This window comes from Anomalospiza imberbis, chromosome Z, assembly GCF_031753505.1.
Source record: "Anomalospiza imberbis isolate Cuckoo-Finch-1a 21T00152 chromosome Z, ASM3175350v1, whole genome shotgun sequence".
Taxonomy (NCBI): domain Eukaryota; kingdom Metazoa; phylum Chordata; class Aves; order Passeriformes; family Viduidae; genus Anomalospiza; species Anomalospiza imberbis.
In genome coordinates this window covers 7,436,153-7,461,819 of record NC_089721.1, presented here as the reverse complement: position 1 = coordinate 7,461,819, position 25,667 = coordinate 7,436,153, and the positions used below count along the sequence as shown (strand labels likewise).

Genomic DNA, 25,667 nt, shown 5'->3' with positions numbered 1-25,667 from the left:
AGTGGAGAGTGACGCTTGTGAGGTTGTGTCTGCGTGGCTGGATCTGCACATGGAAAAGCTGCAAGGGAGCACTTAAAAGGGATTGGTGACTGTGTTTGGGCCAAGGTTGTCCAGCGTCACCGACTGTTGGATATGGATGTAAATTCCAGGACTTTCGTCAACAGCCCAGCATCATGAGCTATCCACAGCTCTCTGGAGCTGCCAGTGTCTGGAGTTTCATGGTGACTAGACGGCTGGAAAATCGGCAGGGCTGTGTCAGAGGGATGTACTTAGGTTTCCATTTCTCCCCCATATCATGTTGTAGCAATTGGATGTTGAGGTGGGCTCAGGTTTCAGCCTGCATCAGCATCCGAAATGCTGAGTGATCCCAAAGGGCTGAGTCAGCTCTTTGAAGAAAGAATCTGTGTGACCAAATGGATCACTAGGTCCCACTTGTGGGGTGGTTTGTCTTGGAGGACAGAGATGAACAGTGAGAATGACACCTGCTTTGGGGAGGGGCTGTTGGAGTGATGGGTGGTAGATGGCACATGTCTGGTACCGGCCAGAGATGGGCTGGGGGACCAACAGACAGTGGCAAAGACACCAAAATTTTTGTGGCTGTGTTTCTTGCATGGCAAAAGTGGCAAATGAAATAAGCTAATAGCACCAGTATTTGGTGTTCTGCTTTTGCCACTGCTGGCCACAAGATCTGATGGCCCTTCAGGTGCCGAGGAGCTCATTGCTGGGCTCAGGGTTACTCCATGGACCACAATTTCAGAGCCAACCCCCTCCCTCCAGCTCCCCCAGAGCCTGTGGGTCTTCTCCAAGGTGGACAGAGACATGTTCTTAAAGGGAGAGCCCTAGAGCTTTCTCTCCCTTGTGCCCAGCATACTTTGATACAAGTGGACCAGGAGGACTCATTTTATTTTAAATTCTCCACAATCTTTGTGGTTCAGATAAATTCAGGCTCCCTGATGTACCTCCAGGCAGGGAAAAGCAAAAGCCTCTGGTAATGATTTAGTCATGAGACAAAATCACCATGAGCTGTATGCAGGGTTAAAGTGAAAACTCAGCCTATAAACTTCATCTTGGTAATTAGCACGGGGTAAAGAACAAAGAAAGAGGATATTGTAAAGGGGGAATTGTCAGGGATGTTAAATATTAAGTTGTCTTCTGCCAGAATTGGATCCCAGTGGCTGCTTTGTATTCATGGTTGAACATTGGATGAGGTGTCTCAATGGGTTTGGAGCATCACTTGACACTGAAAACTTTAAAGGACAAAACCGGGCTGCAAAGTCACAATTCCTGTAATAAAGGTGAAAGTATTTAAGGCTGGGCAGAGCTAATGCCACAGCTTCAACTCCTCTTGCAGACACAGTGAGGTGCTGGCAGCCTGTCTGCACTTTGCAGATGAGTTCTGTATTCACATGGCCACCTTGGATTTGGGGTTTATCCTCCGAGTGCCCCGTGCTGTTTAATCCTATCTTACAAACCAGCCAGCAGTAGTGGGGCAGCTTGTTTCTTTTCATGCAAGGCAGCCTCATTACTCCTCTGGATCATGACTCTGCTTAAAATCACAAGATTTTGGGAAGTAAACAAAAACCACCCCAAACCCTGTATTGGATTTTTTTTTTTTCCGTTTTGTTTTCTGATTGTGCCGCTCCTGTGAGTGCCGGGAGGGGATGGGGATGCGCCTTTGCCGGCCCTTCCCGCTCACCTGGCTGGGAGGTGAGATGCCAGCCCGGATCCCGGCTCTCCGGGAGCCGAAGCTGGTGGAATCGGCGCCCGTGTGCGGCCGCCCCTCCTGGCCGGGCTCCGCTCGCCTTGGCACACCCCGGCCGGAGGGTTGGCTGGTCACGCATCCGTCACGATGTGAGAAAACACAGCGGTGACGTGCCGGTCCCCTCCTCCTGCCCGCGGACACCCGCTGCTCACGGAGCGGCCAGCTCGGAGCACCGGAACGCCCCGCGTCATGGAGAGGATGGAGCTGCCGGGGACGTGGAGATGTAGCGGTGTTCCTTTCTTATGTGCTTAAAAAGACATCTGTGGTGGAGCCAGGCGGCAGGCAGGGATCCCCAGGAAGCCATGGCCAGGTAAGCGCTGGGGCACCATGCCCCGGAGGGATGAGGTGCCTCCTGCATGGGCCTGGCTGTGTCCCACAGCCGGGTGTGGGGGGAATTGGCAGCAGCCCTGACAACAAGGGTCTGTCACTTTGCAGGAGGTGCAGAGTCCCCCCAAAGCAGCATATCCAGGAGCCCCTCAGGCCAGGCAGTGTATCCATCCCTGCTCTGACCACAGCAAGGATGGTGAAGGGGAGGGGTCCTCTGGGGCACCGTGTTCTCCTCGCTGTCCTTGCAAAGGCAGAGTTGCTGCCCTGGCTCAGGAGCTGGGTGCCTGTGCCACACACATGCCCCCCGAGGTGGATTGAGTATTGCAGGCATAAACCAAGACCCCCCAGAGTGATCCAGCTTAGTATTTGGGGGAATCCACAGAATTAGGGGGAATCAGTGCCTCTGATCCATGTGGAATTAGGGTGTGTGAGGAGCAGCCCTGTGCCCCGTGCCAGTTTTATCACCAAGGTGCTCTCACGTGTCCCACCTGTTCCCATCAGCACCAAGTGGGAGAAGCAGTGATTTGACCCTATTTGACTCCAAAAAGCTCTCCAGAAAACTCTAGTGCTCTGCTGCAGACCCCTCCAAGGGAATTAAACCTCCAGGAAGGGTTTGTTTGTCCCCCCTGTCAGGCGTGCAAAGTCCCTTTGTCAGGGCAGGTTCCCTGCAGGCAGTTTCAGACTGGGCACGTGGAGGCTTTTTTGCTCCCACAGCTTTTTTGCAGAGAAGGCATTTCTCCCTTAACTTGCTGTCCTAATTCCCTGCTCTTGTGTGGGGTTGGAGATGCCTCCTGGTAAAATCTGCAGTTGTTTCTGTACTATTTCCTGAGTTCGACTCTTGCCAAGATGTTTGGGGAAGAGGCGGCAGCACCTTGCAGTGGAAGAGGGAGGGTTTCCTGGCATCCCGGTGTGGGAAATGGGTGTGTGTCCGTGGCAGGAGCTTGGCCCCCAGCACGGTTCAGACCTGACCCTGCCAGGGCAATAGAGACCAGTTGTATGTTATTGACCCTCTTTAAATGAATGTCCTAATTGCAGAGTGGCTGGGGTTAGTGGTGCTGTGGGTCTCGCAGCCCGCGGTTAGCAGTGGTGTTGGTAAAAATAGAAGCGGTCAAAAAATGGATTTTTATTTTTACTCCATAAAGTGTGTCCTGCTCAGATGTTTTGCTTTCATCTTGAGTTGAGGCAAGGCGACTCACTGCTTCCACAGAACACAGAAAAAAAGCTTTGTTTTGGGTCAGCTGGGAAGCTCCGGCACAGCAAGCTGCAAACATGCTGTTTGACTTTGACACTCTCCCCTCTCACTTTCTTTTTTTTTGTGTGTTTTTGAGGAGTTAAAGGTCGCCACAATGTCATCTTGGAGCAAAATAACAAGTTAGCATTACACAGAAAAAAAAAATTGTTTAAACAGGAAGTGCATGAACAGGCACCTCTGTGGGCTGCATCTTGTGAGTGAGAGGCAGAAGGCATCTCCAGGGAGCCTGGGAGACTTAGCTCTCACCTGGGACAGAGCCAAATCTCCCATTGGAGAATGTACACTCTGTTAACAAGGCAAAAAAATCAAGGGCACAGACCAGAATTGTTTTTGGAGACTTCCTTGGCCCATCACTGCACTGGGGGATGCCTGCAAACACCGTTCTCAGCATCTTTGTTGAAATGGTGTCCAAGTGGGTAATGTCCATCAGCAGCCACAGGGTTTGATCCTGGCCCAGCCACAGCAGTCAGAGCAGGATTAAATCCACCAGCTCAATCATCCAGCTTGCACATCCCTCTGAGGCAGATCGGTGTCCAAAGGACTCAAGATGCTGCAAAACCTTTCTTAAAAAATACTATTTCTCTACTGACAGTGGCATTGATGACTCCCTCATGTGTGCCATGAGCTCCAGTCCATGGTGGGGGGAAGAAAGAAACAGCCAAAAATAGAGCAGCTTTGAAGAAGTTGAAAAATAATAAACTAGCTTCCTGAAAGGGAGATAAAAATCCAGAAACTCCCTGAAGCCCTGGGAGCTGCTGTCAATTTTAGATGGAACCACAGCAGCAGTATCAGATATTTCTTGGGCTTAAAACCCTGAATGAGAATTGCCAAAGAAAACACTATTTCCCCCTCTTTTTTTGTTAAAGAAAATTGAAAACTTAAAAAAAATTATTTTCCAAAATAATTTGCAAGTCCTGCTTGGTGGAGGGTGCATTTTAATTTTTTCCCACCTTGAGCTTTGCAGTCCCTAGATAAGGCACAAGTGAGACACAGGCATGCCTCCAGAGTCACAGGTATTTATTTTCATGTCCCTCTCTCTCTGGCATCCCCAAACCTGCCAGTGTTGAGGGTGAGGGCTTGTTTGGGCTCAGCGTACCTGTCTGTACTTCCAGAAGCATCCTGCTGCTTTGTGCCTTCACTCAGCTTTGCTGGTTTTGGCCAAGGTCCTTCTGCAAACCCTCCTCTCCACCATCCCTGGGATAGCCCTGTGCTGCTTCTGGTTCACCTTAAAGCCAAGGAAGAGTTGAGGCAGGGATGAAGGTTTATCCCAAACACAGCCTCATCCCACCATCACCTCCTCCCTGTCTTTATTGCCAAATTTTGGCTGGGCTCAGCTGGCCTTGCATCACAAATACTGTGTGGGTGAGAGCCCCGCTGCCCTCCTGGGAGGCAGGATCCAGTGCTGGGTGACACAGTTGGAGTGGTTGGAGCTGTCCCCATCCCGTGACTGAACTCCCTGCTGGCAAGTGAGGGCTCTGTGGGAGTTGGCTGTGGGACAAGTTGTTTAACTAAACCTATCGCCTGTTCAGTCTAATCACTTCCTAATGCCTCTATAATCCCATTTAAAGCAACTGGCTGTCTAGAAAGTTACTGGCTCCCAGGGGAAGGTTAGAATGACCCATCTGGCCACACAAAAAGTTCCCCCAGCTACAAGGTTTTGTACAATACGTGATTCAAGATGGATATAAACTCAGAATGTTTTGTCAAGCCTGTGCACAGATGCTGCTGTGGGTTAACGCATGGCCATCCCTGTAGTGGAGCAACAAAGCTTAGGTGGCATTCAGGATCTCTTTCTGCTTTACTTTTCCTTTCCTGGGCAGAAAGATCTGTTGAGGCACAGAGAAATACTTGTTCTGGATTGCCATGTCTGTGGCAGGGAGAGGGTTCTGTAATTCATCTTGGATCTTTTTCTTTCTTTTTGTTAAGAAAAGAACCAACCTTATTAGAGGAAATCTCTGCAGCTGGTTTCATTTGTGCCCAAAAAGAGGGTTTTTCCCTCTGGTTTGCCCACAGCTAGCAGGTTTACAGCCCCAGAGCCTGGGGAGGAGGTGGCTGTGTTTGCTGGCAGATATCAGGCAGCTGGTCTGCAGCTTTGCAGGTCCTCTCCCTCCCCTGCTCCTCCTGCAGCTGTGTTTGTTTCTCGCTCTCCCATGTCCTTACTTTACTTTTCCCCCCCTGGATTCCGGGTGTTATGCTTGGCGGAGCCCAGCCAGGCCGTGGCCAAGGAAAAGCCATTAGGATCTTGGCACAGCCCGCTTCCCGGGGGCCATGCAGCAGGGAGTGGGCTGCAGCTGAAATACAGCCTGGAGCCTTGCTGGATGGAGGAAGGGCCCTTTGGGCCCACTGCTCACTTCCTACAAGGTTAGTTTTTCTTCCAGAAATGCTGGAAGTTCCTTTCTGCCCAGAATTGCTGCAAAGCTCTGAGCACATGGAGGAGCCAGGAGCCAGCCATTCTGTGCTACTCACTGCTACTCACTACATGCCCCCCAAAACCAGACATGAGCCACTGGTACCCCAACACCCCAACTGGTGTTGGCTCTCTGTGAGCTGTGGAGAAGCAGGGCTTTGCTCGCCTTCACTGCAAAGTATCACCCAAGTGGAGCAGTTGGGACATGCTTGGGACAAGAAGGGGATGTTGCTGCAGATTGATTAAATCTGCCAGGGAGGCAGTATGATTAAAATTAGGATTGGCTGCTGAATTGGAATTCATTATGTGGTGTCTTTCATAGCTCTCGGTTATCCCTTTCTCTTAAAGACACTGTCAGTGGGCTGATCTGGCTCCTGTTCAGCCTCCTATTGCCACCCAGTCTCCACTCCTGCCTCAGTGAAAGTCTTCCCAACAACAAAAAAACATTAAATATGGGAATGATTTGGTCCTTGTTGCCCTGGGGTTGTTCCCTTTGCAGGGCTCAGGCTGTTCTCCACATGTGTTGTCTTGCCCGGAGTAATTGGAGATGACGACTGGTACTTGGAACACAGCACCAGGCATGTCACAGATGGGCAGAGGAGGCCGGGGGGGGCAAATGGATGACACTCTGTCCCTTGATTCAGAGGTTCTCTCAGACTATTTATATGCTCTCCTTTTTCAGAGATGGGTGTTTGGGGACGCAGCGGAGGTAGGAGCTCTCATAACAATCCGGCGTCTTCTCCTGAGAACACCAGGCGTGCTTCCTTCTGACTCCTCTGCAGAAAGCTCTAGGGAAAGTACAGCACCATGTACACCTTCCTACCAGAGAGCTTCACACCGGTGAAGCAGAAGCCCTCCAAGGAGCTGAGGCCCATGTTGGGCGCCATCTTGCTGGGCCTCATCCTGTTCATTGCTGCGGTGGTGGCCTGGTGCTACTACACGGTGTCGCTGAGGAAGGCGGAGCGGCTCAAGACAGAGCTGATGGACCTGCGGGCGGACGGCTTCGTCATCCGCAACCAGCACGGGGAGGTGGTGTTCCGGCTGGCCTTCCGCTCGGGCAGCCTGGACCTGGAGTCATGCTCCAAGGAGGGCGAGATCCTGAGCTGCTCGCGCTCGAGCCGGGGGCCGCTCAACTTCTTCATCCAGACGGTGAAGCCCAAGGACACGGTGATGTGCTACCGCGTGCGCTGGGAGGAGCTGGCAGCCGGCCCGGCTGTGGAGCACACCATGTTCTGGGAGGACGCCCACTGGTACGGGGGCTCAGAGATGAGCATCCAGCACTGGCCCATCCGCCTGGCCGGCTACCAGGAGCCCGTGCCCTACGTGACCAGCGACGTCTACTCCTTCCGTGACAGCTTTGGCGGCATCCTCGAGCGCTACTGGCTCTCCTCCAAGGCGGCGGCCATCAAGATCAACGACTCCGTGCCCTTCCACCTGGGCTTCAATGCCACCGAGCGCGCCCTCTTCTTCCAGGCCCGCTACAAGGACTCACCCTACAAGCCCCCGTTGGGCCAGCAGCCCTTCCCCGAGCTCAGCTACCGCGTCTGCGTGGGCTCCGATATCACGTCCATCCACAAGTACATGGTGCGCAGGTACTTCAACAAGCCCTCCAAGATCCCTGCTGAGAACGCCTTCCGATACCCCATATGGTCCACCTGGGCCCTCTACAAGAATGATATCGACCAGGATAAACTCTTGCGGTTTGCTGAAAAGATCAAGAAATACCATTTTAACTGCAGCCACATTGAGATTGATGACATGTACACCCAAGCCTATGGGGACTTTGACTTCGACCCTGCCAAGTTCCCCAATGTAACAGAGATGTTTGCAAAGCTGAGGGAAGATGGGTTTAAGGTCACTCTGTGGACTCACCCTTTCATAAACTACAATTCCTCCAATTTTGGTGTGGGGATTGAGCGTCAGCTGTTCATCAAGGAGCCATCGGGGCGGCTGCCGGCCATGGTGGAGTGGTGGAACGGCATCGGGGCCATCCTGGACTTCACCAACCCAGCAGCCCGTGACTGGTTCCAGAGCCACCTGCGCCAGCTCCGGCACAAGTACGGCATCTCATCCTTCAAGTTTGACGCGGGCGAGACCAGCTACCTGCCCAAGCAGTTCAGCACCTTCCGCCCGCTGTCGGACCCCAGCATCTGGTCCCGGCGCTACACGGAGATGGCCATCCCCTTCTACGAGCTGGCCGAGGTGCGGGTGGGCTACCAGTCGCAGAACATCTCCTGCTTCTTCCGCATCATTGACCGCGACTCCGTCTGGGGCTACGAGCTTGGCCTCAAGTCCCTCATCCCCACCGTCCTCACCATCAGCATGCTGGGGTACCCCTTCATATCTGCCGACATGATAGGCGGCAATTTTTTCCCCAATAAAACCAATGGGGCAGTGGAGATCCCCAACCGGGAGCTGTACGTGCGCTGGCTGGAGCTGTCGGCCTTCATGCCCTCCATGCAGTTCTCCATCCCGCCCTGGCTCTACGACAAGGAGGTGGTGGAGATCGCGCAGAAGTTCACGCAGCTCCACGAGTCTCTGGTGGCCCCGCTGCTGCTGGAGCTGGCGGGGGAGGTCACCGACACGGGCGACCCCATCATCCGTCCCATCTGGTGGATCTCGCCCCGCGACGAAGCCACTCACCGGATCGACTCCCAGTTCCTCATTGGGGACACCCTCATGGTGGCTCCTGTGCTGGAGATGGGCAAGCAGGAGCGAGATGTCTACCTGCCAGCGGGCAAGTGGCGCAGCTACAAGGGGGAGTTGTTTGAGAAGACCCCGATGCTGCTCACCGACTATCCCGTTGACCTGGACGAAGTTGCCTATTTCCTCTGGGTTTCCTAACAGGCTTCTTAATCAACTTTGGAATAACCATGCCTTACTTAGGACTTTCTAACAAATAATAACTCTAATTGCACATTTCATTTGAGAATGGGTTGGAGGAAGGGAACTAAATTGACTTCACTGTTCTTGGGGATAATTTTTTTTTTTTAATTTGGGGATTGATCTTCATTTTTTTAATTTGGGTCTGGTTATAGGCTCTGATTGGATTACAGTAGGCAGCAATTTATCTGTATAGGTCAGAAAGGAGTTGTCCGTCTGTCTGCAGACACATGGTAAACCCACTACCTTTTCAGTTCTCAAAGGTTTCAAGAGTTGGAAGTTGCTTAGTGCCAGTGAGGAGCGGTCCTAGTCTTGTGGGAGCAGCTGGCACTGAGTATGTGGGTGTGTGCTGTGGGAGGATTGCTACAGCACAGCCTGCTGTAAGTTTTTTAATATGGCAAATATATTCAAATGGATATTTTTAAGAGCATAAAGCAAAATAGAGTTACATATATATATATATATACACACACCTATTTTTTCCCCCTTTTGCCTGGCATGGCGCTGGACTAACAGTTGCCCATGCTCCTGCTTTCCTGGGTATCAGGCAGGCCAGATCACTCAAGTGATGTCCATGTGTTTTATTATGATGTCCATGGGTTGCTTATTTCCTGCTGGGACAGCTGCATCCCACCTGCTCACCCATTTGACTTCCTCTACAAGGCTCTTGCCTGTGTGCTTTGCCCGGGGCATCAACATTGCCTTTCCTAGAGCAGCACCGCCTGTACCAGCATGTCCCATTTTTTAAAGCACTTATGACCCTCCCTGGTTGCGTGATTATCCTGCTGATACCATCCTTCTTGGTTTCTAAGGACAGATGAGGTTTGTTGCTGGCAGAAGGGCTGCCTGGAGCAAAGCTGTCCTCAGGCACTCCATGCGGCACGTCCCTGGGAACAGCCAGTTCCTGCGAGCGGCACGTGTCATGGATTGACAGTGCCTTTTGCTGATAGCCGGCTTGCCTGTGGGTAGAAGACACCAGCTCTACGAACTGATGGGTCTGTGCCAGCGGCTGTTCTCACTGCACCCACAGAAATGTTCTCATCTAATGCAAAGTTAAGCTAATACCCATCTCAGGTCACCATTAGAGATGATGATTTTGCTGAAGGTTTTCCTGAGTCAGCCCTCCTCTCTCCCTGGGAGAGTCCCAGGGAGCTTTCTCAGGCAGTGTTGGTGTTGTGGAGGTGGAATTGGTGTCAGAGGCTCCTGGAGGGCACATGGGGTGATGTGATGCTGCAGCCCAAGTCCCCAGCAGCTGCCTCTTTGGCAGATTTCCCATTTGGTTTTGTACGGGAAAATACATTTACATAGACCCGAGGCAGGGACAACAGGATTGAAATCTTCCCAAAGGCAAGAATTCCCAGCTCTGTCCCAGCTGGGAATATGTGTAATCTCCTGAATTTTTAACTAACTTCTGCAGAATTGAATTGTGATGGCTGGGAAGGGTTGGGCACCTTGTCCAGGCTACAGCCAGCCAAGGACAGCTCAGCATCTGTGGGGCTTCTCCTGGAGTTGTGTCTGGGCTAGGCATGGGTCTGGCACAAGTCAGCCACATAGGGAGATGGTGCATGTTTTGGGTAGGGTTGGGTACCAGTGAGGATCTTTCTCAAAGCCCATCTCCAGCCACAGAGCTCTTCAGGAGGCAGAAAAGGAGATGCACTAAGCTTGAGGGTTGTGATGGGGTGCAGGAGGAGAAATTTCGATGTTAGGGGCAAAATCTGAAGTGCTTTTGTAGTTAGGAAGTGAGGAAGTCTGGTTTGATGGACTCCCTTAAAACCTGAATCTGCCCTGTATAATTTAATCTCAAAATGAGATGTAGGGGAGCCTTACAATTCCCTGCCCAGCTGGAACACAAGCATTTCCTGAAGCCTGTTTGTTTCTCAGGTATTTAATTCTGAAGGACTCAAGTTTCTTCTCTGCCACTGGTGCAGATAGTGGTGATGTTACAAGTTACAGACACCTTCTGGCAAGGCATTAGTCCTGGAACCTCAGTGTCACTCATCAGGGCACTGGCAGGGTTTGGCCTTTGCTTGCAGGGTGATGTTGAAGGTGAGGAGATGAGTCTGGCCAAAGCCTTTAAGAAGGGCCAAGTGTGGAGGGAGCTTCTGCAGCCCTAGAAGTGCCTGAAGACCATGCTTTGATGGGCTTGAGCTCTTCCCTTTCAACCTTTGCTCATTAAATACTTGTCATCCCTTGGCAAGGGAGTCATTATGATACCTTAAGAGGCTACTTAGAACAGAGGCTAGACAGTATTAAAGGAGCAGCTATTTATTAAAAAGGCCTTCAAAGGGTACACTTTGGGCAGTACAAGGGCCTGGCCGTGGCTCCACCCAAGATGGACGATGGGTCATGAGTTTTCACACTTTTATAAGCTTTGGTTTGTTTACATATTTAATATTTACATAGTTAATTGTCCAATCACAGCTTCAGGTTATGCAGTCCCATCCTCCCAGTTTGCTCTCCTCAATTCGCTGTTTATACTTTTTGGGCCTGAAGCTGCAACAGTGTCCTTGGTTCTCAGGCTGGGAAAGGATTGTTTTGTCTAACTAAACTGTGATGAGAGCTTGCTAACACTTTATATGAAGTTCAGAGTTATATACTAGTGCAGTACAGAATCTGGAAAATATGAAACCTAAAGCTTAAGCAAAATCTGGAAAATATGAAACCTAAAACTTAAGGCATCAATTAGGTGGCGGAGATGTTGTTGCACAGCTCAGCTGCCAGTGCAGAATTGGGATCCTTGGCACAGGACTTCATGGGAAGGATCCTGGCATGACCATGAGATACTGTCTTCTCTTCCCCTGGTTCTGTGCCACTCACCATATGCATCACTCATGAGGAATGAGGCTGTGTGAAGAGAAACACAGCATCCCTGTTAGTATCCTTCTACTGTTAAAGTGATGGGAGCAGCCAGATTAGTGCCTTCAATCTCCTTGCAGTAGTTTCAGGCACTGTCAGGAAGGTCATGGAGGAAATTCTCCGTTAGACATACTGTCGTCTTTCCCCTCCCCTGAAAAAGAAAGGATTTTATTAGCAAAGTTATAATTTCCTTTTATTTAACTACATCAATGAATGGGTAAGATTATGGAATATTCTTATTTTTCTAAATGATGTCATTAGGGCACAAGTGGACATGGGTGTTCAGTGGTCCAGCAAGGAGAAAGGTAAAGCTGCTGAGAGGACTATGAGCAGTCCTCTCAGCAGCTTTACCTTTGGGTAAAGCAGTTGGGGATAGCCTCAGCAGTGCTGCCTTAAGCTGTCTCACAGGCTTCTAGGTGGCCTTTTCATCTAACTTTTTACCAAAACCACTATTTCTAACACTATGCTGTAGCACTGCAGGACTTGAGGATCTCTCAGACCTTGCAGACCAGAAGCTCTGCACAGATACCTCGGGAACTGCTGCTAGGGATATTTCTCTGATTTACACCATGGGTCATTGGCCAAAGCTGGGTTTAGCTTGTCTCAGCCAAGAAAAAGCCCCAAACAAGGTTTGGGAGTTGAGTTCAGCCTTTTCACACATAATGCTTATGTGATTGAATTTTGAAGCTTGCACTGTTGTGAATCAGGTTTTCTGGATGCTTGTGTTTGTACATGGTGTCAGACTGTAATGCTGGTGGGTCTGTTTTTAACCACTTTTCTAATTGCTAATTGGTATGAACTGTAACATGAATCGCCTTGATTGAGATAAAATTTTGGAAAACAAGAAGATGTTTAACTATGTCCATCTTTACCAAGTTGATGGGGCTGGTGGTTCAGGGAAATTTGGGGGTTTTCTTACCCTAGTCTTCACTGAAATCAGGGTGGAGATTGTTGTTTTATTTAAAGCTTGCAGCCTGCAGCTTTTGTGTATGTTTTAAAAGGAAAAACTGGCAGTAACCTCACTCTTGTGTTTGCAGTGGTGGCAGGCTGGATTCACTGGATTGAGGATTGTCCTCCCTTAGGTCCTGACACAAAGAGACTAGCTGTGCCTTAGGGCTGGCCATGAAAAGGCCATGTCCAGGTGAACCCCAATGTTTGTGTCAGCCCCCAGGAGTGGGGACCATACACACCTCTAGGGTCGTGGCCCTATTTCTATGGACATTCACTCCAGAAAAGATTTATCAACACTGATTCTGGGGATTTGCTAGTCCATGCTGCTCTCAGAGGACACACACTTCAAGACTGTTCTCAGCTTCCCTTGAGCTCTGCAGAAGGTCCTTCTGACTGTCCCCACCGTCCCCACGGTTCCCCTTTCCAGATGGCACTGACAGCAAGGACATGGATGGAGTAGATGTTTGTGGCTACGGGAGGGCCAGGAAGGGAGCATGTGAGACTCATTTAGGAGTCTGCCTTGCCCCACATCACCCCCTTTGCCCCAGATCATGTTTTTCCTTCCTTTTCCGTTGTTACCACACAAACCATAGCTGCCTTATGCCATTGGGCATCACTTAGCAATGGCCAACCCATACAGCATGGCTTGAGGGTTGAGAGGGACTTCATTTCACTCCTTTTGCAATAAAATACATTTTCCCAATGCTTTTCCTTGACTTCTTCCTTGGGTGCAAGTGCCATCCATACACTTGGCTGATGATCATGTGGGGGATGAATCTGGCACTGCTGAAAACCTTTGAACAGGTTGACAACTTGGGGCACTCAGAGCTGTGTGGGAGATCCTCAGTGATACAGAGGTCCTCCTAGGAATTGGTGCTTTGGGCTTGAGTTTGCTTTGCATCCTCACAACACCTGGTATAGTGTGTAGACAGCGTGTCTGAGGCTCGCCATGGACATGGGGACAGTGAGTGGGGTCAGCTCCGTGCTGGGCCTCGGCTACATGGCAGTGCTTGAAAACCCATCTACAGCTGTGCATTGCACAGGGAGGAGTGTTAGTGGCAAAATCCAAACCCCAGAGGAGCTACAGCAGAAGCCCAATTTGTTGCAAACTGGATTTCAAGGAGGTGCCTGTGGGTGATAGCAGAGCAGTGGCTGCTGGCCCAGGAGACCCTAGCTGTGAGCGTGCCCACGCCTGCCTGAAATCACAGCTTTGATTAAAAGTAAGAAAAAGGCAGGCAGAGCCCGAGGCTGGAGGTGACTGTGGTGAAAGGACAAACTAACAGCAGCGGAGTTCCTTTGGGCACATGGCCAGGCTGGTAGCCTCAGGAAAAAGTACAGCCTTCTCAGTCTGGGCGGGACTGCCAGCCTGCAGATCCCTTGTGCCGGGAGAGCCATGAAGATGGTTTGTGCTGACACAAAATCCCAGAGGCCAAGTAGAGAAAAACAGATTTTTATTTATTTGGATTTTTCATTTTGCCTGTAGGGCTGGGTGTTTTTTAGCTCAGCAGTCATCAAAGAGGGCAGTAAACTTCCCCTGCCAAAAAACAGGCAGCCTGTGGTGAGCCAGGTTCTGTAGGAGAGTCTCATGTCACCAGCACCTCCAGCAAAGAGCTCGTGTACAGCACTGGGAGTGTAAAAAATCAACCAGGACTGAAGCTTAGCAAGGCAAACAAGATGTCCCTCCAACAGCACACAGCCCCTTGTGTGGCAGGAGGGTGTGGAGAGGTGGCTGTGGTGCCATCTGCTCACAGGATGCCTCCAGCTTCCTGTCCCCTGTGGCTTCCTGTGTTCAGCTGGACAGCAAGGAAAGGCACTGAAGGACAGATTGGAAAGGGATGGGGGAGACATTTTTTCAGCCTTGGGACCAGGCATCCCATGTCACCCCCAGAGTCTGCAGGAAGTCTCAGTGTTGCCTGTTTTTTTTTCCCCATCGGCCTGTGGTGCAGGTGGGTGGCAGAGCTGTGTGTGCATGCAGAGCACACTGATCACAGAGGCACAGGTACTGCATGAAGGTGATGAAGTCTGGCTCTCTCCTCTCTCAGCACTGTGGGCATGAGCTTTGCGTAAAACTTTTATTTAGTTCAGGGACAACAGCCAGAGGAATTTTGCAGGGCCGCCCTGGGGCTCTCTGGTTCCCCCAAGACCAGATGTGGGGGACCATTTGGGACTTCGATGCAGCAACTGTAGAAATACTTTCTCAGCCTTGGGGGAGATGCTTCATTGGAAGCTACTATCCTGGCATGGGAGAAAGCCTGTGGTAAGGATTCAGTGGTGTCCTGTTAACCCGGAACACAACTGCCAGACTGAACATTGCTTTTCCCTTTCACATCCCTGCGTTAAGGCTGGTTTTCCCTCTCCACTGCCACACCAATGATAGCATTACTGTGATTCCAGCTGCTTTCGGGGGCATCTAAAAGGTGTTCTGACTCATCCCATTTGGCACTGCTGTTGTGTCCATGCAGGGTGCTCGTGACACAATGGACCTACTGATGGGGAACAGGTTTGGGCCAGTTTTGGGTCTGCTTCCTTTAGGCATCAAACAAGCTCTTGACTGAGGACAATATTCCTCACACCCATTTTGTTTACTTTCTGTATGGAGTATCCCTGGGGCAAACCCCTAAAAAAAGAGCTTTCTCTTGCCCTGGGGCCACACACAGCTTTACCTCCCAGGTGCCCACTGGAAATGTGCTGGAGCCAGAAAAGTGATCTGTCTCTCACATTGGGAAGGCACATTGCAGCCCAGAGACCCTTGGACTCTCTTAAACTGCTCAGTTGTGTCAACCTAAAATTTCTTTTTGCTTAAAAACAGCAGGAAAGATTGGACCAAGAGTGAGACTGTTTCACAGACAGCCTGCTTACCCCAAGCATTCAGGAGCTGCTGAGACACCCTCATTCTGGAGAGGTCACCTCTATGGGCAGAAGGATACAGAAGGATCATGGACAGGGATCTCCATTAACACAGGATGGGAAAACACTCTCAGTGAGGAAATTGAGGCAGCCTGGTACTCAGGCTGGTTTGTTAATTGTCTGAACTCTCTGAGGAGACCAAGTTCTGTCCTGGCACCTGAGAGATTACATTTGTCCTAAACATGGTCCTAAAACACACATGGATCCTACTAAGTATAAATCCCTGCATGACTTGGTACTAGAATTTCATCTTAACTGCCATGAGATATCAGCACACTGTATAAGCTTACCTGAATGCACACCATGGACATGGTTCACATGGGGGAAAACAGGTGCCGCAGCACTAGCAAGTGCTGTAGCTTTCTTGCTGCTCAGATAGCTCAAGCCATGGGAAATGCAAACTCCTAAGTCCTGCATCAGCTCCCATCTCATATGCAGGCTGCAAATTGGGTGCCTTCCTCTTCAGGATAATCACAGACTGCTTTCTGTAAAAAAAAAGTACTTTGCTGCAGCTGCCTCCTTCACTAAGCACATGAAATTTTCAATGTCCCAGGGGATCATCTGTGAAATTGGGTAACAAAGGAGACCATGTAATTGCCTTTAGAGAGAAGAAGTGTGCATGGCACTTCTTGGTGGGAAAAAATTATGAGCAAAGACTGTGTTTCTGTACATTACACTTATCACAATGCAGTAACAAAGACACCCATCCAATACATTTTAATAAGTTATGGTAGAACAATTGCCACACAGAAGAGAGGTCTCAGTGTCTCCTTCAAATTTCACTCTGAAATATTGCTACAATAAAAATTATTAGAATTCCCAGGTCATTAAAGCCACTAGTAAACGAATCACTGAGTCCACTGCACAGCTGAAGAGAAGCCTGCTAGGAAACCCAAAGGAAATAGGCAACTTCGTCCAGGTCAACGGGATAGTCGGTGAGCAGCATCGGGGTCTTCTCAAACAACTCCCCCTTGTAGCTGCGCCACTTGCCCGCTGGCAGGTAGACATCTCGCTCCTGCTTGCCCATCTCCAGCACAGGAGCCACCATGAGGGTGTCCCCAATGAGGAACTGGGAGTCGATCCGGTGAGTGGCTTCGTCGCGGGGCGAGATCCACCAGATGGGACGGATGATGGGGTCGCCCGTGTCGGTGACCTCCCCCGCCAGCTCCAGCAGCAGCGGGGCCACCAGGGACTCGTGGAGCTGCGTGAACTTCTGCGCGATCTCCACCACCTCCTTGTCGTAGAGCCAGGGCGGGATGGAGAACTGCATGGAGGGCATGAAGGCCGACAGCTCCAGCCAGCGCACGTACAGCTCCCGGTTGGGGATCTCCACTGCCCCTTCTGTCTTGCTGGGGAGGAAGTTTCCTCCAATCATATCTGGCAGTACAAATGGGTACCCCAGCATGCTGATGGTGAGGATGGTGGGGATGAGGGACTTGAGGCCAAGCTCGTAGCCCCAGACGGAGTCGCGGTCAATGATGCGGAAGAAGCAGGAGATGTTCTGCGACTGGTAGCCCACCCGCACCTCGGCCAGCTCGTAGAAGGGGATGGCCATCTCCGTGTAGCGCCGGGACCAGATGCTGGGGTCCGACAGCGGGCGGAAGGTGCTGAACTGCTTGGGCAGGTAGCTGGTCTCGCCCGCGTCAAACTTGAAGGATGAGATGCCGTACTTGTGCCGGAGCTGGCGCAGGTGGCTCTGGAACCAGTCACGGGCTGCTGGGTTGGTGAAGTCCAGGATGGCCCCGATGCCGTTCCACCACTCCACCATGGCCGGCAGCCGCCCTGATGGCTCCTTGATGAACAGCTGACGCTCAATCCCCACACCAAAATTGGAAGAATCTCTGTGTGTAAAGGGATGAATCCACAGAGTGACCTTAAACCCATCTTCCCTCAGCTTTGCAAACATCTCTGTTACATTGGGGAACTTGGCAGGGTCGAAGTCAAAGTCCCCATAGGCTTGGGTGTACATGTCATCAATCTCAATGTGGCTGCAGTTAAAATGGTATTTCTTAATGTCTTTTGCAAAACTCAGAACTTTATCCTGGTTTATATCTTTTTTGTAGAGGGCCCAGGTGGACCATATGGGGTATCGGAAGGCGTTCTCAGCAGGGATCTTGGAGGGCTTGTTGAAGTACCTGCGCACCATGTACTTGTGGATGGACGTGATATCGGAGCCCACGCAGACGCGGTAGCTGAGCTCGGGGAAGGGCTGCTGGCCCAGCGGGGGCTTGTAGGGTGAGTCCTTGTAGCGGGCCTGGAAGAAGAGGGCGCGCTCGGTGGCATTGAAGCCCAGGTGGAAGGGCACGGAGTCGTTGATCTTGATGGCCGCCGCCTTGGAGGAGAGCCAGTAGCGCTCAAGGATGCCACCAAAGCTGTCACGGAAGGAGTAGACGTCGCTGGTCACGTAGGGCACGGGCTCCTGGTAGCCGGCCAGGCGGATGGGCCAGTGCTGGATGCTCATCTCTGAGCCCCCGTACCAGTGGGCGTCCTCCCAGAACATGGTGTGCTCCACAGCCGGGCCGGCTGCCAGCTCCTCCCAGCGCACGCGGTAGCACATCACCGTGTCCTTGGGTTTCACCGTCTGGATGAAGAAGTTGAGCGGCCCCCGGCTCGAGCGCGAGCAGCTCAGGATCTCGCCCTCCTTGGAGCATGACTCCAGGTCCAGGCTGCCCGAGCGGAAGGCCAGCCGGAACACCACCTCCCCGTGCTGGTTGCGGATGACGAAGCCGTCCGCCCGCAGGTCCAACAGCTCCGTCTTGAGCCGCTCCGCCTTCCTCAGCGACACCGTGTAGTAGCACCAGGCCACCACCGCAGCAAAGAACAGGATGAGGCCCAGCAAGATGGCGCCCAACATGGGCCTCAGCTCCTTGGAGGGCTTCACTGGTGTTACATTTTCAGTCAAGTGCCCTTCTTTGGCATCCTCTTTTAAGTTTCCATGTTTTCCCAAGCGGTGGGTAAGCTGAGTGTTCATTATCCCTTTGCAGCCTCAACACCTGATTAGCAACTTTGCTGCTAAATTCTTTTACTCCAGCTGGTGAAGAGAAAATCCAAGACGCTGCATGAAGCTATGTCACAATGTCCTTTCCAAAGCTTGGCATCTCACACCTGCAATGGTTTTTCATAAAACAGAGGGTTATAAACACCAAAAAAAAACCCAATTAAATTTTGCTGAGGGCCGCAGCTCCTCTGCTGTGTCTGCCGCCCAGTCTCCCTGCCCTCTGGCTCTGGCTCACTTCACTCTGCAGTGGCAGCCTGCTCACTGGCAGCTGTGTTGAGCTTTTTTGGAACATATCTGTGCCAGGATTCCTATAACCCTCTCTTGGCTGCAGTGCAGCCTCACTCTGTCCCACAGAGCAAGGAAGAAGGGATGAAAGTCAGACTAGAGCCTGGAGGAGAATGGGGCCAGGGGAAAGGGCTGGTGCCTGAGCATACAAGCTGGACATCACAGGCTGATCTGTGTTTACATTACCTATGAGCCCTGCTGGATTTCCTCTCCTGCCCACAACCTCCCAGAGGCAGAGAAATGCTGTGCTGAAGTCTCCAGCCTCCACCTGCTGCTCCCCACCACACTCCCAGGGATGCAGCTGGTGAAAGATGTTTTATCTCCCTGCACTTTGCTCCTTCCCTGAAATGCACAGGGATGTGGGGGTGTGGGGATGTGTTTCTCTTTCCCTTCAACTGCCTGCCCTGCTACCTTTTCCAAAGCCATCACCCCAGGAGAGCCCCTCTGGCCCTTGCAGGGGGAAAAGGGAATCTTCCACTACATTTCTGTCTCTGTTTTTTTATTATCATTCAGTTCTCCTAATTTATTGCAGCTCAGTAGCTCCTGGGCTTATGCCAGGCAAGATGCTATACTGCAGCGGGGCTGGAAGATATTTTGGTACAAAGTATGAGGACAGGTGTATTAAACTGAAGTTGTTGCAAGACCAGGACTACATCAAAACCTTGTTTTACTGAGAAACGTGCAGAAGGTGATGTGTTCCAGCTGCATCAAGCATCACTAAGCCAGTTAATGCAGCACAGCTGAGTATCTACTGCCAACAAAAATACAGGCAGGAGAAACTGAGGCTGGTGGCTCGAGGCAATGCATCCTGTGCAACCGGGTTTGTGGCTCCCGTGGCCCCTTCCTGGGGTCTGTGTAATCTGACAGGATGCAGACTTGCAGGCACAGCCTATATGGAGAGAGGGAAAAGGAGCCAGTTTGCTCATCTGATCTGTGCCCAGCAATAGATGGCTGGGTGTATTTACCCATGTCACTATGACATCGGTGTCTAAATATACAGAGATGATAAGCCACCCAGGGAGCCATTAAAAATGCCAGAGGTCACCACATTTTGGATCGATCACAGCAGATCCCAAAAGACCCATATTAACTGCCTGGTTAGTTTTTGAAGTGCATTCTTGGGATGAGTGAGACTTAGCCGAGAAAAAGAGCTGGAGTGGGTAAAAGTGTTCTCAGGCAAGCCCTGGCCAGGGGAGGAGGGTAAGAAAAGGAAGGTTATTGCTGCCCCAAAGAGATGGTGATCCAGGACATGGGTGGTTTTGGGGAGCAGGTTGGATTACATGTGCTCAGGGCACTCTGCCAGCCCCAAAGTGCTGAGACCTGGCAGCCTCCCAGTGCTGGCCTGGCTCCTGACACGGCTTTGCAGCTCCAGCCCGGGTGGTTTCCAGTGAAACTCTCGTGTTTTTGCAAAACAACATTTTCACTTTGAAGGTGTTATTGTGTGCTGGGTCAGTCCTCAGCTGCTGCCTTCAGAGCTTTCTTCCTCTTCTTCCTTCATCCTTTCACCATCCCAGCCAGCCTGGAGACAGGCTTTTCTCTTTCCTTTAAGACAAGTTGCACCATTTTCCAGGGTGAATAAAAAGAGGAATGGAAAGAGAAGGTTTTCTTCTTTATTTTTTCTTCTTTCTTTTTTCTCTGCTTTTTTTTTCTTTTTTCTTTTTTCTTTTTTCTTTTTTCTTTTTTCTTTTTTCTTCTTTTTTTTTTTTTCTAATATTAAGCAACCTATTAAAATCCCCAAAACACATGGACATCATGACTCAAAAATCTGTCCAAGAACAAAGGATGTGAGGGAAGTTTCCAAGCTTTCTATGCAGTGATTTCACTCCCAGAGAGTTGATTTAAATCCCTTGATTTCCCCAGGAGCAGAAGATCAGGGGCAAAAAAATCATATACAATCAAGCCGGAACTCCTGAGCCAAGCCATCCTGTCTCCAGGGTGTTTTGGATTTTCCTCACTCCTACGACGTTGTGGGATGCCATCTTGATACCCCAGCCCTTCCCCTCGCAGAGAAGAGGTTAAATGTGAGTGGTCAGTGGGGAGAGCAGGCACTGGCATTTCTCGAGGCAGCACAGGATGAAATTGGGATTCCTAGCATAGATTCCACCAGGGTAAAAGAGTTTCTGAAGCTGCACTTCCATCCTTTAAGGCTCATGTCTCCAGAAAGCATTAAATGTCTGCTGGCCTAGCTGTCAGCCTGAGTGATGCCCAGGGATGATGAGACTTTTGCTAAGGGGTGCACGGAGGTGACCCAGAGCCCAGATCCAGCCCTATCCTTGCTCCATCCATGGAGTTATGGCATCTCAGAGACCCTTACCTGTGAATATTTAACTGGGCCTTGCAAAGGCTCTCTGCTCTGGTGAGTGCTTTACGAACCCACAGAGTGCAAGTGCTCCCAAGCCAGGCTGGGCGGAAATCTCCCACAGTGCCCTGAAAGCCAGATGTCCCCTGGATGCCAGCACTGTTGTGTTATATTTGGGCTGCTTTATCAGGTGCTAATCAGGTATGGATCAGGGCCTGTCTGTTCCCCAGGCTGAAAGAAGCCAGGATTCCTCACCCCAAGGATCTTAGCAGCACTTAGCATGCACAGATTAAACATTGACATAACTGTGATAAGCCAAAAATGAGCCAGGACTTTAGACCTCTTATAGCTAAACGGGAGCTTCAAGGGTTTCAAGTGACAAAACACAAATCAGCCAGCTCAAAGGCCAGCTACACACCTAAACCCTTTAGTGCACCAACCCTCAGAGTCTCCTTCCCCCAGACCAAATTTATCCCCAGAACCTCCTCTAGTCTCTTGGCACCTGTGTCACACTTCATGCCTTGTCAGGCCTCTATTCAGGTTACAGCTGATTCCTGAATTCTCAGATTTTCAGCATTCTAAGACTCTGAGGGTGCCTCAATTGGTGCTAAGAGCACCAAAGTCATGGTTTTGATCCCTGTATGGGCCATGCACTTAAGAACTGGCCTAAAGAATGATCCCTGTAGGTCCCCTCCAACTCAGAATATTCAGTGATTCTGCATATGTTTACCTTCCTAGTAGTTCAGGTAGAGCATCACTCTTTAAAGAACCCATCAAGAAAAAATTTCCTTTAAACAGAAGGACAGTTTTCTATATTGAAGTTCCTTTTACAGGTTATCAAACGCTTAGTCACTATCAGGTGCTTTTAGGGAGATTATACAACATGTCCTAGCAGAGAGAGCCATAGGTAGCTAAACATAATAAGCCATAAACAAACTATTGCCCTGTCAAATGCTGCAGGAACTGATTAATCATTTACCAAGCCCTTTTAGACTTGTTTCAAAAGGACCTTTTTAGCAGAAAAGTCATGCAAAGTAGAAAGCAGTTCCCATTAGCTCTCATTTCCCACAGCAGCTTGACAAATATGGGTGATGTATGGAGGATTTATTGAAAATAAAGGGACTCAGGGGAGGTCTGCTCACCATTTTTTCCTGTGCTTATAGATGGTGTGAGAAAAGAGGTATCTGCTGTCTCTGCAGCTGAGGAGGGAGAGCCAAGGTTATTGCATGAGCTGTCAGAGATTAGCCACAAGCCCAACAAGGCTTAACACAAGGTGGAAGTGGCTGGGGGGTGGCTGCAGAGGGTGACATTGCTCTGCAGTCCATGTGGTGCAGGTGGGGACAACAAAATCTCTGCCAGCAGCACACAGCACTTACAGAACACCTGCAGCAGCACGAGGAGGTGGAGAGAAAGGACACAGTCAGAGTCTGTCCCTCAGAGTGGTGCAGGGTTCTGCTCCACCTGGAAATACGCTCATTTGTGTCCTGAAGCAGGGAGGATACCCGCCCTAATGCTGAGTGCACCCCTCACCCCCAGGTCTGGGCTTTTAGAAATGCCTGATAGCTCCAGTGATGGAGGGCGATGATTGGCTTCACTGCTTCAGCCCTTGGCCCATGGGGATCTCACCCAGCTCCTCGGGCCGGAGCAGCAGTTTGGTTCATATTAACCCCATGCCAGCCGCAGAGTCAGACCAGCTGGGAGGCCTGTGGCTGTGTCCTGCACATGGAGAGACCTTCACCAGCTCACCCCACCAGACAACTCTGAGCAGGCCTTTTTCTGGAAACCATCCTGATGTGGGGGACTCTGCCCTGTTCCTGATGCCGGGAGGGTTTTTGTCTCACCTCAGCATGAAGGTGGCTGCACAGACATTGCTGGTTTCTGCCTGTACAGAGTGCTGCTGCAAAGCTGATTACCCTGTGCAAGCCTGACAGTGTCATAAGCCCCGTGGAGCCTTGCAAAGCCAGCTCGGGTCTAGAGCAGTAATATTATCTGAGGTTTTTCCTAATCCAGAGTATTCCAGTCCCTCAATACTGGGAAAAAAGGTAGAGTTTACTGCACAGGTCTTTCATTCCTAATTGCTATAGGAGCAGGAACTGGAAGATCCACTCCTGTCTTCTTATTCAAACTCCTCTTCCAAAGCCAGCAGAAAAAAGCCTTGCAAAATCAACTTTTTTCCCCGTTTCAGATCTCTCTCTGACTCCTAAAGATATACAGAGTGTCCATGCACTGCTCCAAGCTGCCAGTAGTGGCCACAGCATCCCACTGCAGTCTGGGAGCCGCTCTGCCCAAATCCTTGGGAAGGAGCTCCATCTGCCGAGCCAGTGGCCTAGGCTGAAACCCAGGGACCATTGCCAGACTTGTCCCAGGGCTGTCGGGGCATCTCCTGATCAGGCATCTCCTGGGTAGCACCGAGCTCATCAGACCCTGTTTACCAAGATCAGTGCTCGTGAGAAGCTCCAGGGGGACTTTGAGGTGCCTTCCCCTCAAACAAACCAAACAAGGAGGGATAAGCAAAGCACAGGTGAGGGGCAAAAGGGTCCCTGTGTGCCACAGCTGCAACCATGTGAGCAGTCTAGGGGACTATGGAAATACAGGAAAACAGGTGGGGGAAAAGGGTGCTGTCATCTCAGTCTGCTTTGAATGAAGTCAGTCAGCTGAGCTCATGCCAGGTGAAGGAATGAGCCAGGTAATAACCTGGGTCTCAGTTGGGCTTTCTCCCACTTAGACCTGGGCTCAACTGGCAGCTGCTCTCAGAGATGAAGCTCCTGGGAGCTGCCTGCAATAGCAAAGAGATTATGAAACTCAGTTCTTGAAGGCTTTTCTTGAAGGGGAGCTGCTCTTGCTTGCTATTTTCTTGTGACAATGAGTCAGACCTGCCATGAGGGCAGGACCAGGTGGGTCCTTGAGGGATACTTCAGGCTCTGCATGGGTTAAGCCAACTGCCTGCCAGGGTGAGGGGTCCTGGGCAATGCACCTCATGGCTGCACCTGTGGGACTTCTTGTGGCACTTAGTACCCACAGTGGGAGATGAGGCTCTCAGACAGGCTGAGTGCATCTGCTCTGGGCTCCCCACAGACTCAGTCTGCTGCTCACATGGGAGCAGGTCTGCAAGGACTCATCTCTGGTGCTGTTGCTTTATCCCAGTCTAGCTCCACTTCCCAGCCATGAGAGCATTTTGGCAGGTAAAAATTTATTTTCCTTCTGCATCCCTTCTTGGAGATACAGGATTACTGTAGTTATTTTCCTAAACATCTGATGCCATTTGATCTCTGTGATCAAAGGTTCCAATGCAAAGAAAACCTGCCAAAGGCCAGAGATCTGAAAAGAAAGCCAATGAGCATTTCCACCTTGCCCAAAGTATGTTACCTTTGAAAAGAGGAGGATTTCACCTCTAAAATACTGAACAAACTGCTCAGAACCCCAGCCCTCCTCACTCTGCAGATACAGTGGGAATTTTGCCATTTCTTTTCTGGGACAACACTAAGGGTAAATGGTAAATTTTGAGCTCAGATTTTAAGCCTCTTTCTGAGGTCTCCAATGTCACAAAGCACTGTGCTGGCAACAAGGCTGGGGTGAAAGTGTAACAGCCTGTGCTGTCCCTGAGCATCCCACAGGTTTAGGGCTAGCAAAATATTTGTCTCCACTTCCTCTGCCAGCTGTTGTGTGCTGGAAAGCAGTGCCTGTCCCACACCAGACAGGGCAGCAGTTGGTGTGTAGTGAGTGACCCCTGTGTGTGAAGGTGTGGTGGCCAGCACCACAATCTGGAGATGAAGTTTCACTTGATCATTACTTCACTCTGATGAAATTCACCATGAGCTGCAACATGATGAGAAAAAGCAATGCACCCATCAAACTGATGATGGAGACAAGAAACAAGGCTGCTCCATGGGACTTGGGCTGTCAAGGACTAACTGATGTGGAAATTACATGACCAAGGGTCAGCAATTACAGGACTCTCCTGCTCCACATGGGAGAGGCCACAGCTGGAAAACAGCTTGCTCTCTCCTAGGGACATCCCAGGAAAAGCTGTGAAAACAAATTGAAGAAAGCCTCTGTATGCATGAGGCTACACCATTCCCTAAGAAAGCCAATGTAGTGGGGAAGAATGGGCTCTAAGGCTACAGAGGAATTTTATATGCAAGTACTTTCTTGTACATATAAGGAATCAGGCCAAAGTGGTGTCCTGAAACCCTAAAAATCTCAGTGTCTAATGTTCAACTGATTATTTTCTGGTCTGTGCTGACAGGTTGCTTTTAGACTGATCAGTTTTCTCCAGGGCTTAAATATGGCATTGGTTTCTGGTGTGGGCTCTCCTCAGTGTGGTCGCAAGGAGATTCAGTGAAGAGTGTTTGCATTTTCAGTCCCAGTCAAGTAGCAGAGAATTTAGCATCTGCATTTTTTTTTTTTTTAATTAAAAATGCCCGTAATTTACCACAATTTGACCTGTTTCCATGGGGGAAAAACCCCACGGTAATCACAAAGAAACCAGCTGGTACTTTTCTTATGCACAGTGCTACAGTCAGACAAGACCAACCTCAGCAGGGCAAGAATTTACCCCAGCCTTCCCCTTTGTTTGGTTGTAGAATATCCTTTACTATATCCACATCTTGTTTGAAGCCAGGTTACCCCTCTGATAGTGGGAAAGCTGGGAGCCACCATCCCAGGGCTGCACAAAGGGGGAACCTCACCATTGCAGAGCCGTGACCTGAGACCATGCCCTTGCATGGATCCCAGTACTGC

The 25,667-nt window shown here is 50.5% G+C and overlaps 2 protein-coding genes and 1 long non-coding RNA gene across 4 annotated transcripts in view; 1 reads left to right on the top strand and 2 right to left on the bottom strand.

The window, feature by feature from the left end:
• Positions 1-1,953: 1,953 nt before the first annotated feature.
• Positions 1,954-10,927, top strand: LOC137465129 (myogenesis-regulating glycosidase-like). 2 transcript variants are annotated; one of them, XM_068176909.1, is made up of 2 exons: positions 1,954-2,072; positions 6,431-10,927. In XM_068176909.1, the coding sequence occupies exon 2, from the start codon at positions 6,556-6,558 to the stop codon at positions 8,590-8,592; it is 2,037 nt and encodes a 678-aa protein (XP_068033010.1). In that variant the 5' UTR covers positions 1,954-2,072; positions 6,431-6,555; the 3' UTR covers positions 8,593-10,927. The 2 variants fall into 2 exon arrangements, with proteins under 2 accessions (XP_068033010.1, XP_068033011.1); XM_068176910.1 differs by lacking the exon at positions 1,954-2,072 and adding an exon at positions 5,679-5,702.
• On the bottom strand, positions 10,903-11,417 carry LOC137465130 (uncharacterized). The gene is made up of 2 exons (XR_010994565.1): positions 11,295-11,417; positions 10,903-11,260 (listed from the first exon to the last, which is right to left on the bottom strand). It is a non-coding gene; the product is annotated as an uncharacterized lncRNA (long non-coding RNA).
• A 4,629-nt stretch (positions 11,418-16,046) lies between these two features.
• LOC137465111 (myogenesis-regulating glycosidase-like) overlaps positions 16,047-25,667 on the bottom strand; it is a 29,564-nt gene continuing 19,943 nt past the window's right edge. The window contains exon 2 of the mRNA XM_068176871.1: positions 16,047-18,450. Within this exon, the coding sequence (XP_068032972.1) occupies positions 16,229-18,316 (2,088 nt within the window). The 5' untranslated portion in view covers positions 18,317-18,450 and the 3' untranslated portion in view covers positions 16,047-16,228. The remainder of the gene's footprint in view (positions 18,451-25,667) is intronic.

Coding starts and splice junctions, on each gene's coding strand:
- LOC137465129 (XM_068176909.1), top strand. CDS start 6,556: ATGTACACCTTCCTACCAGAGAGCTTCACACCGGTGAAGCAGAAGCCC.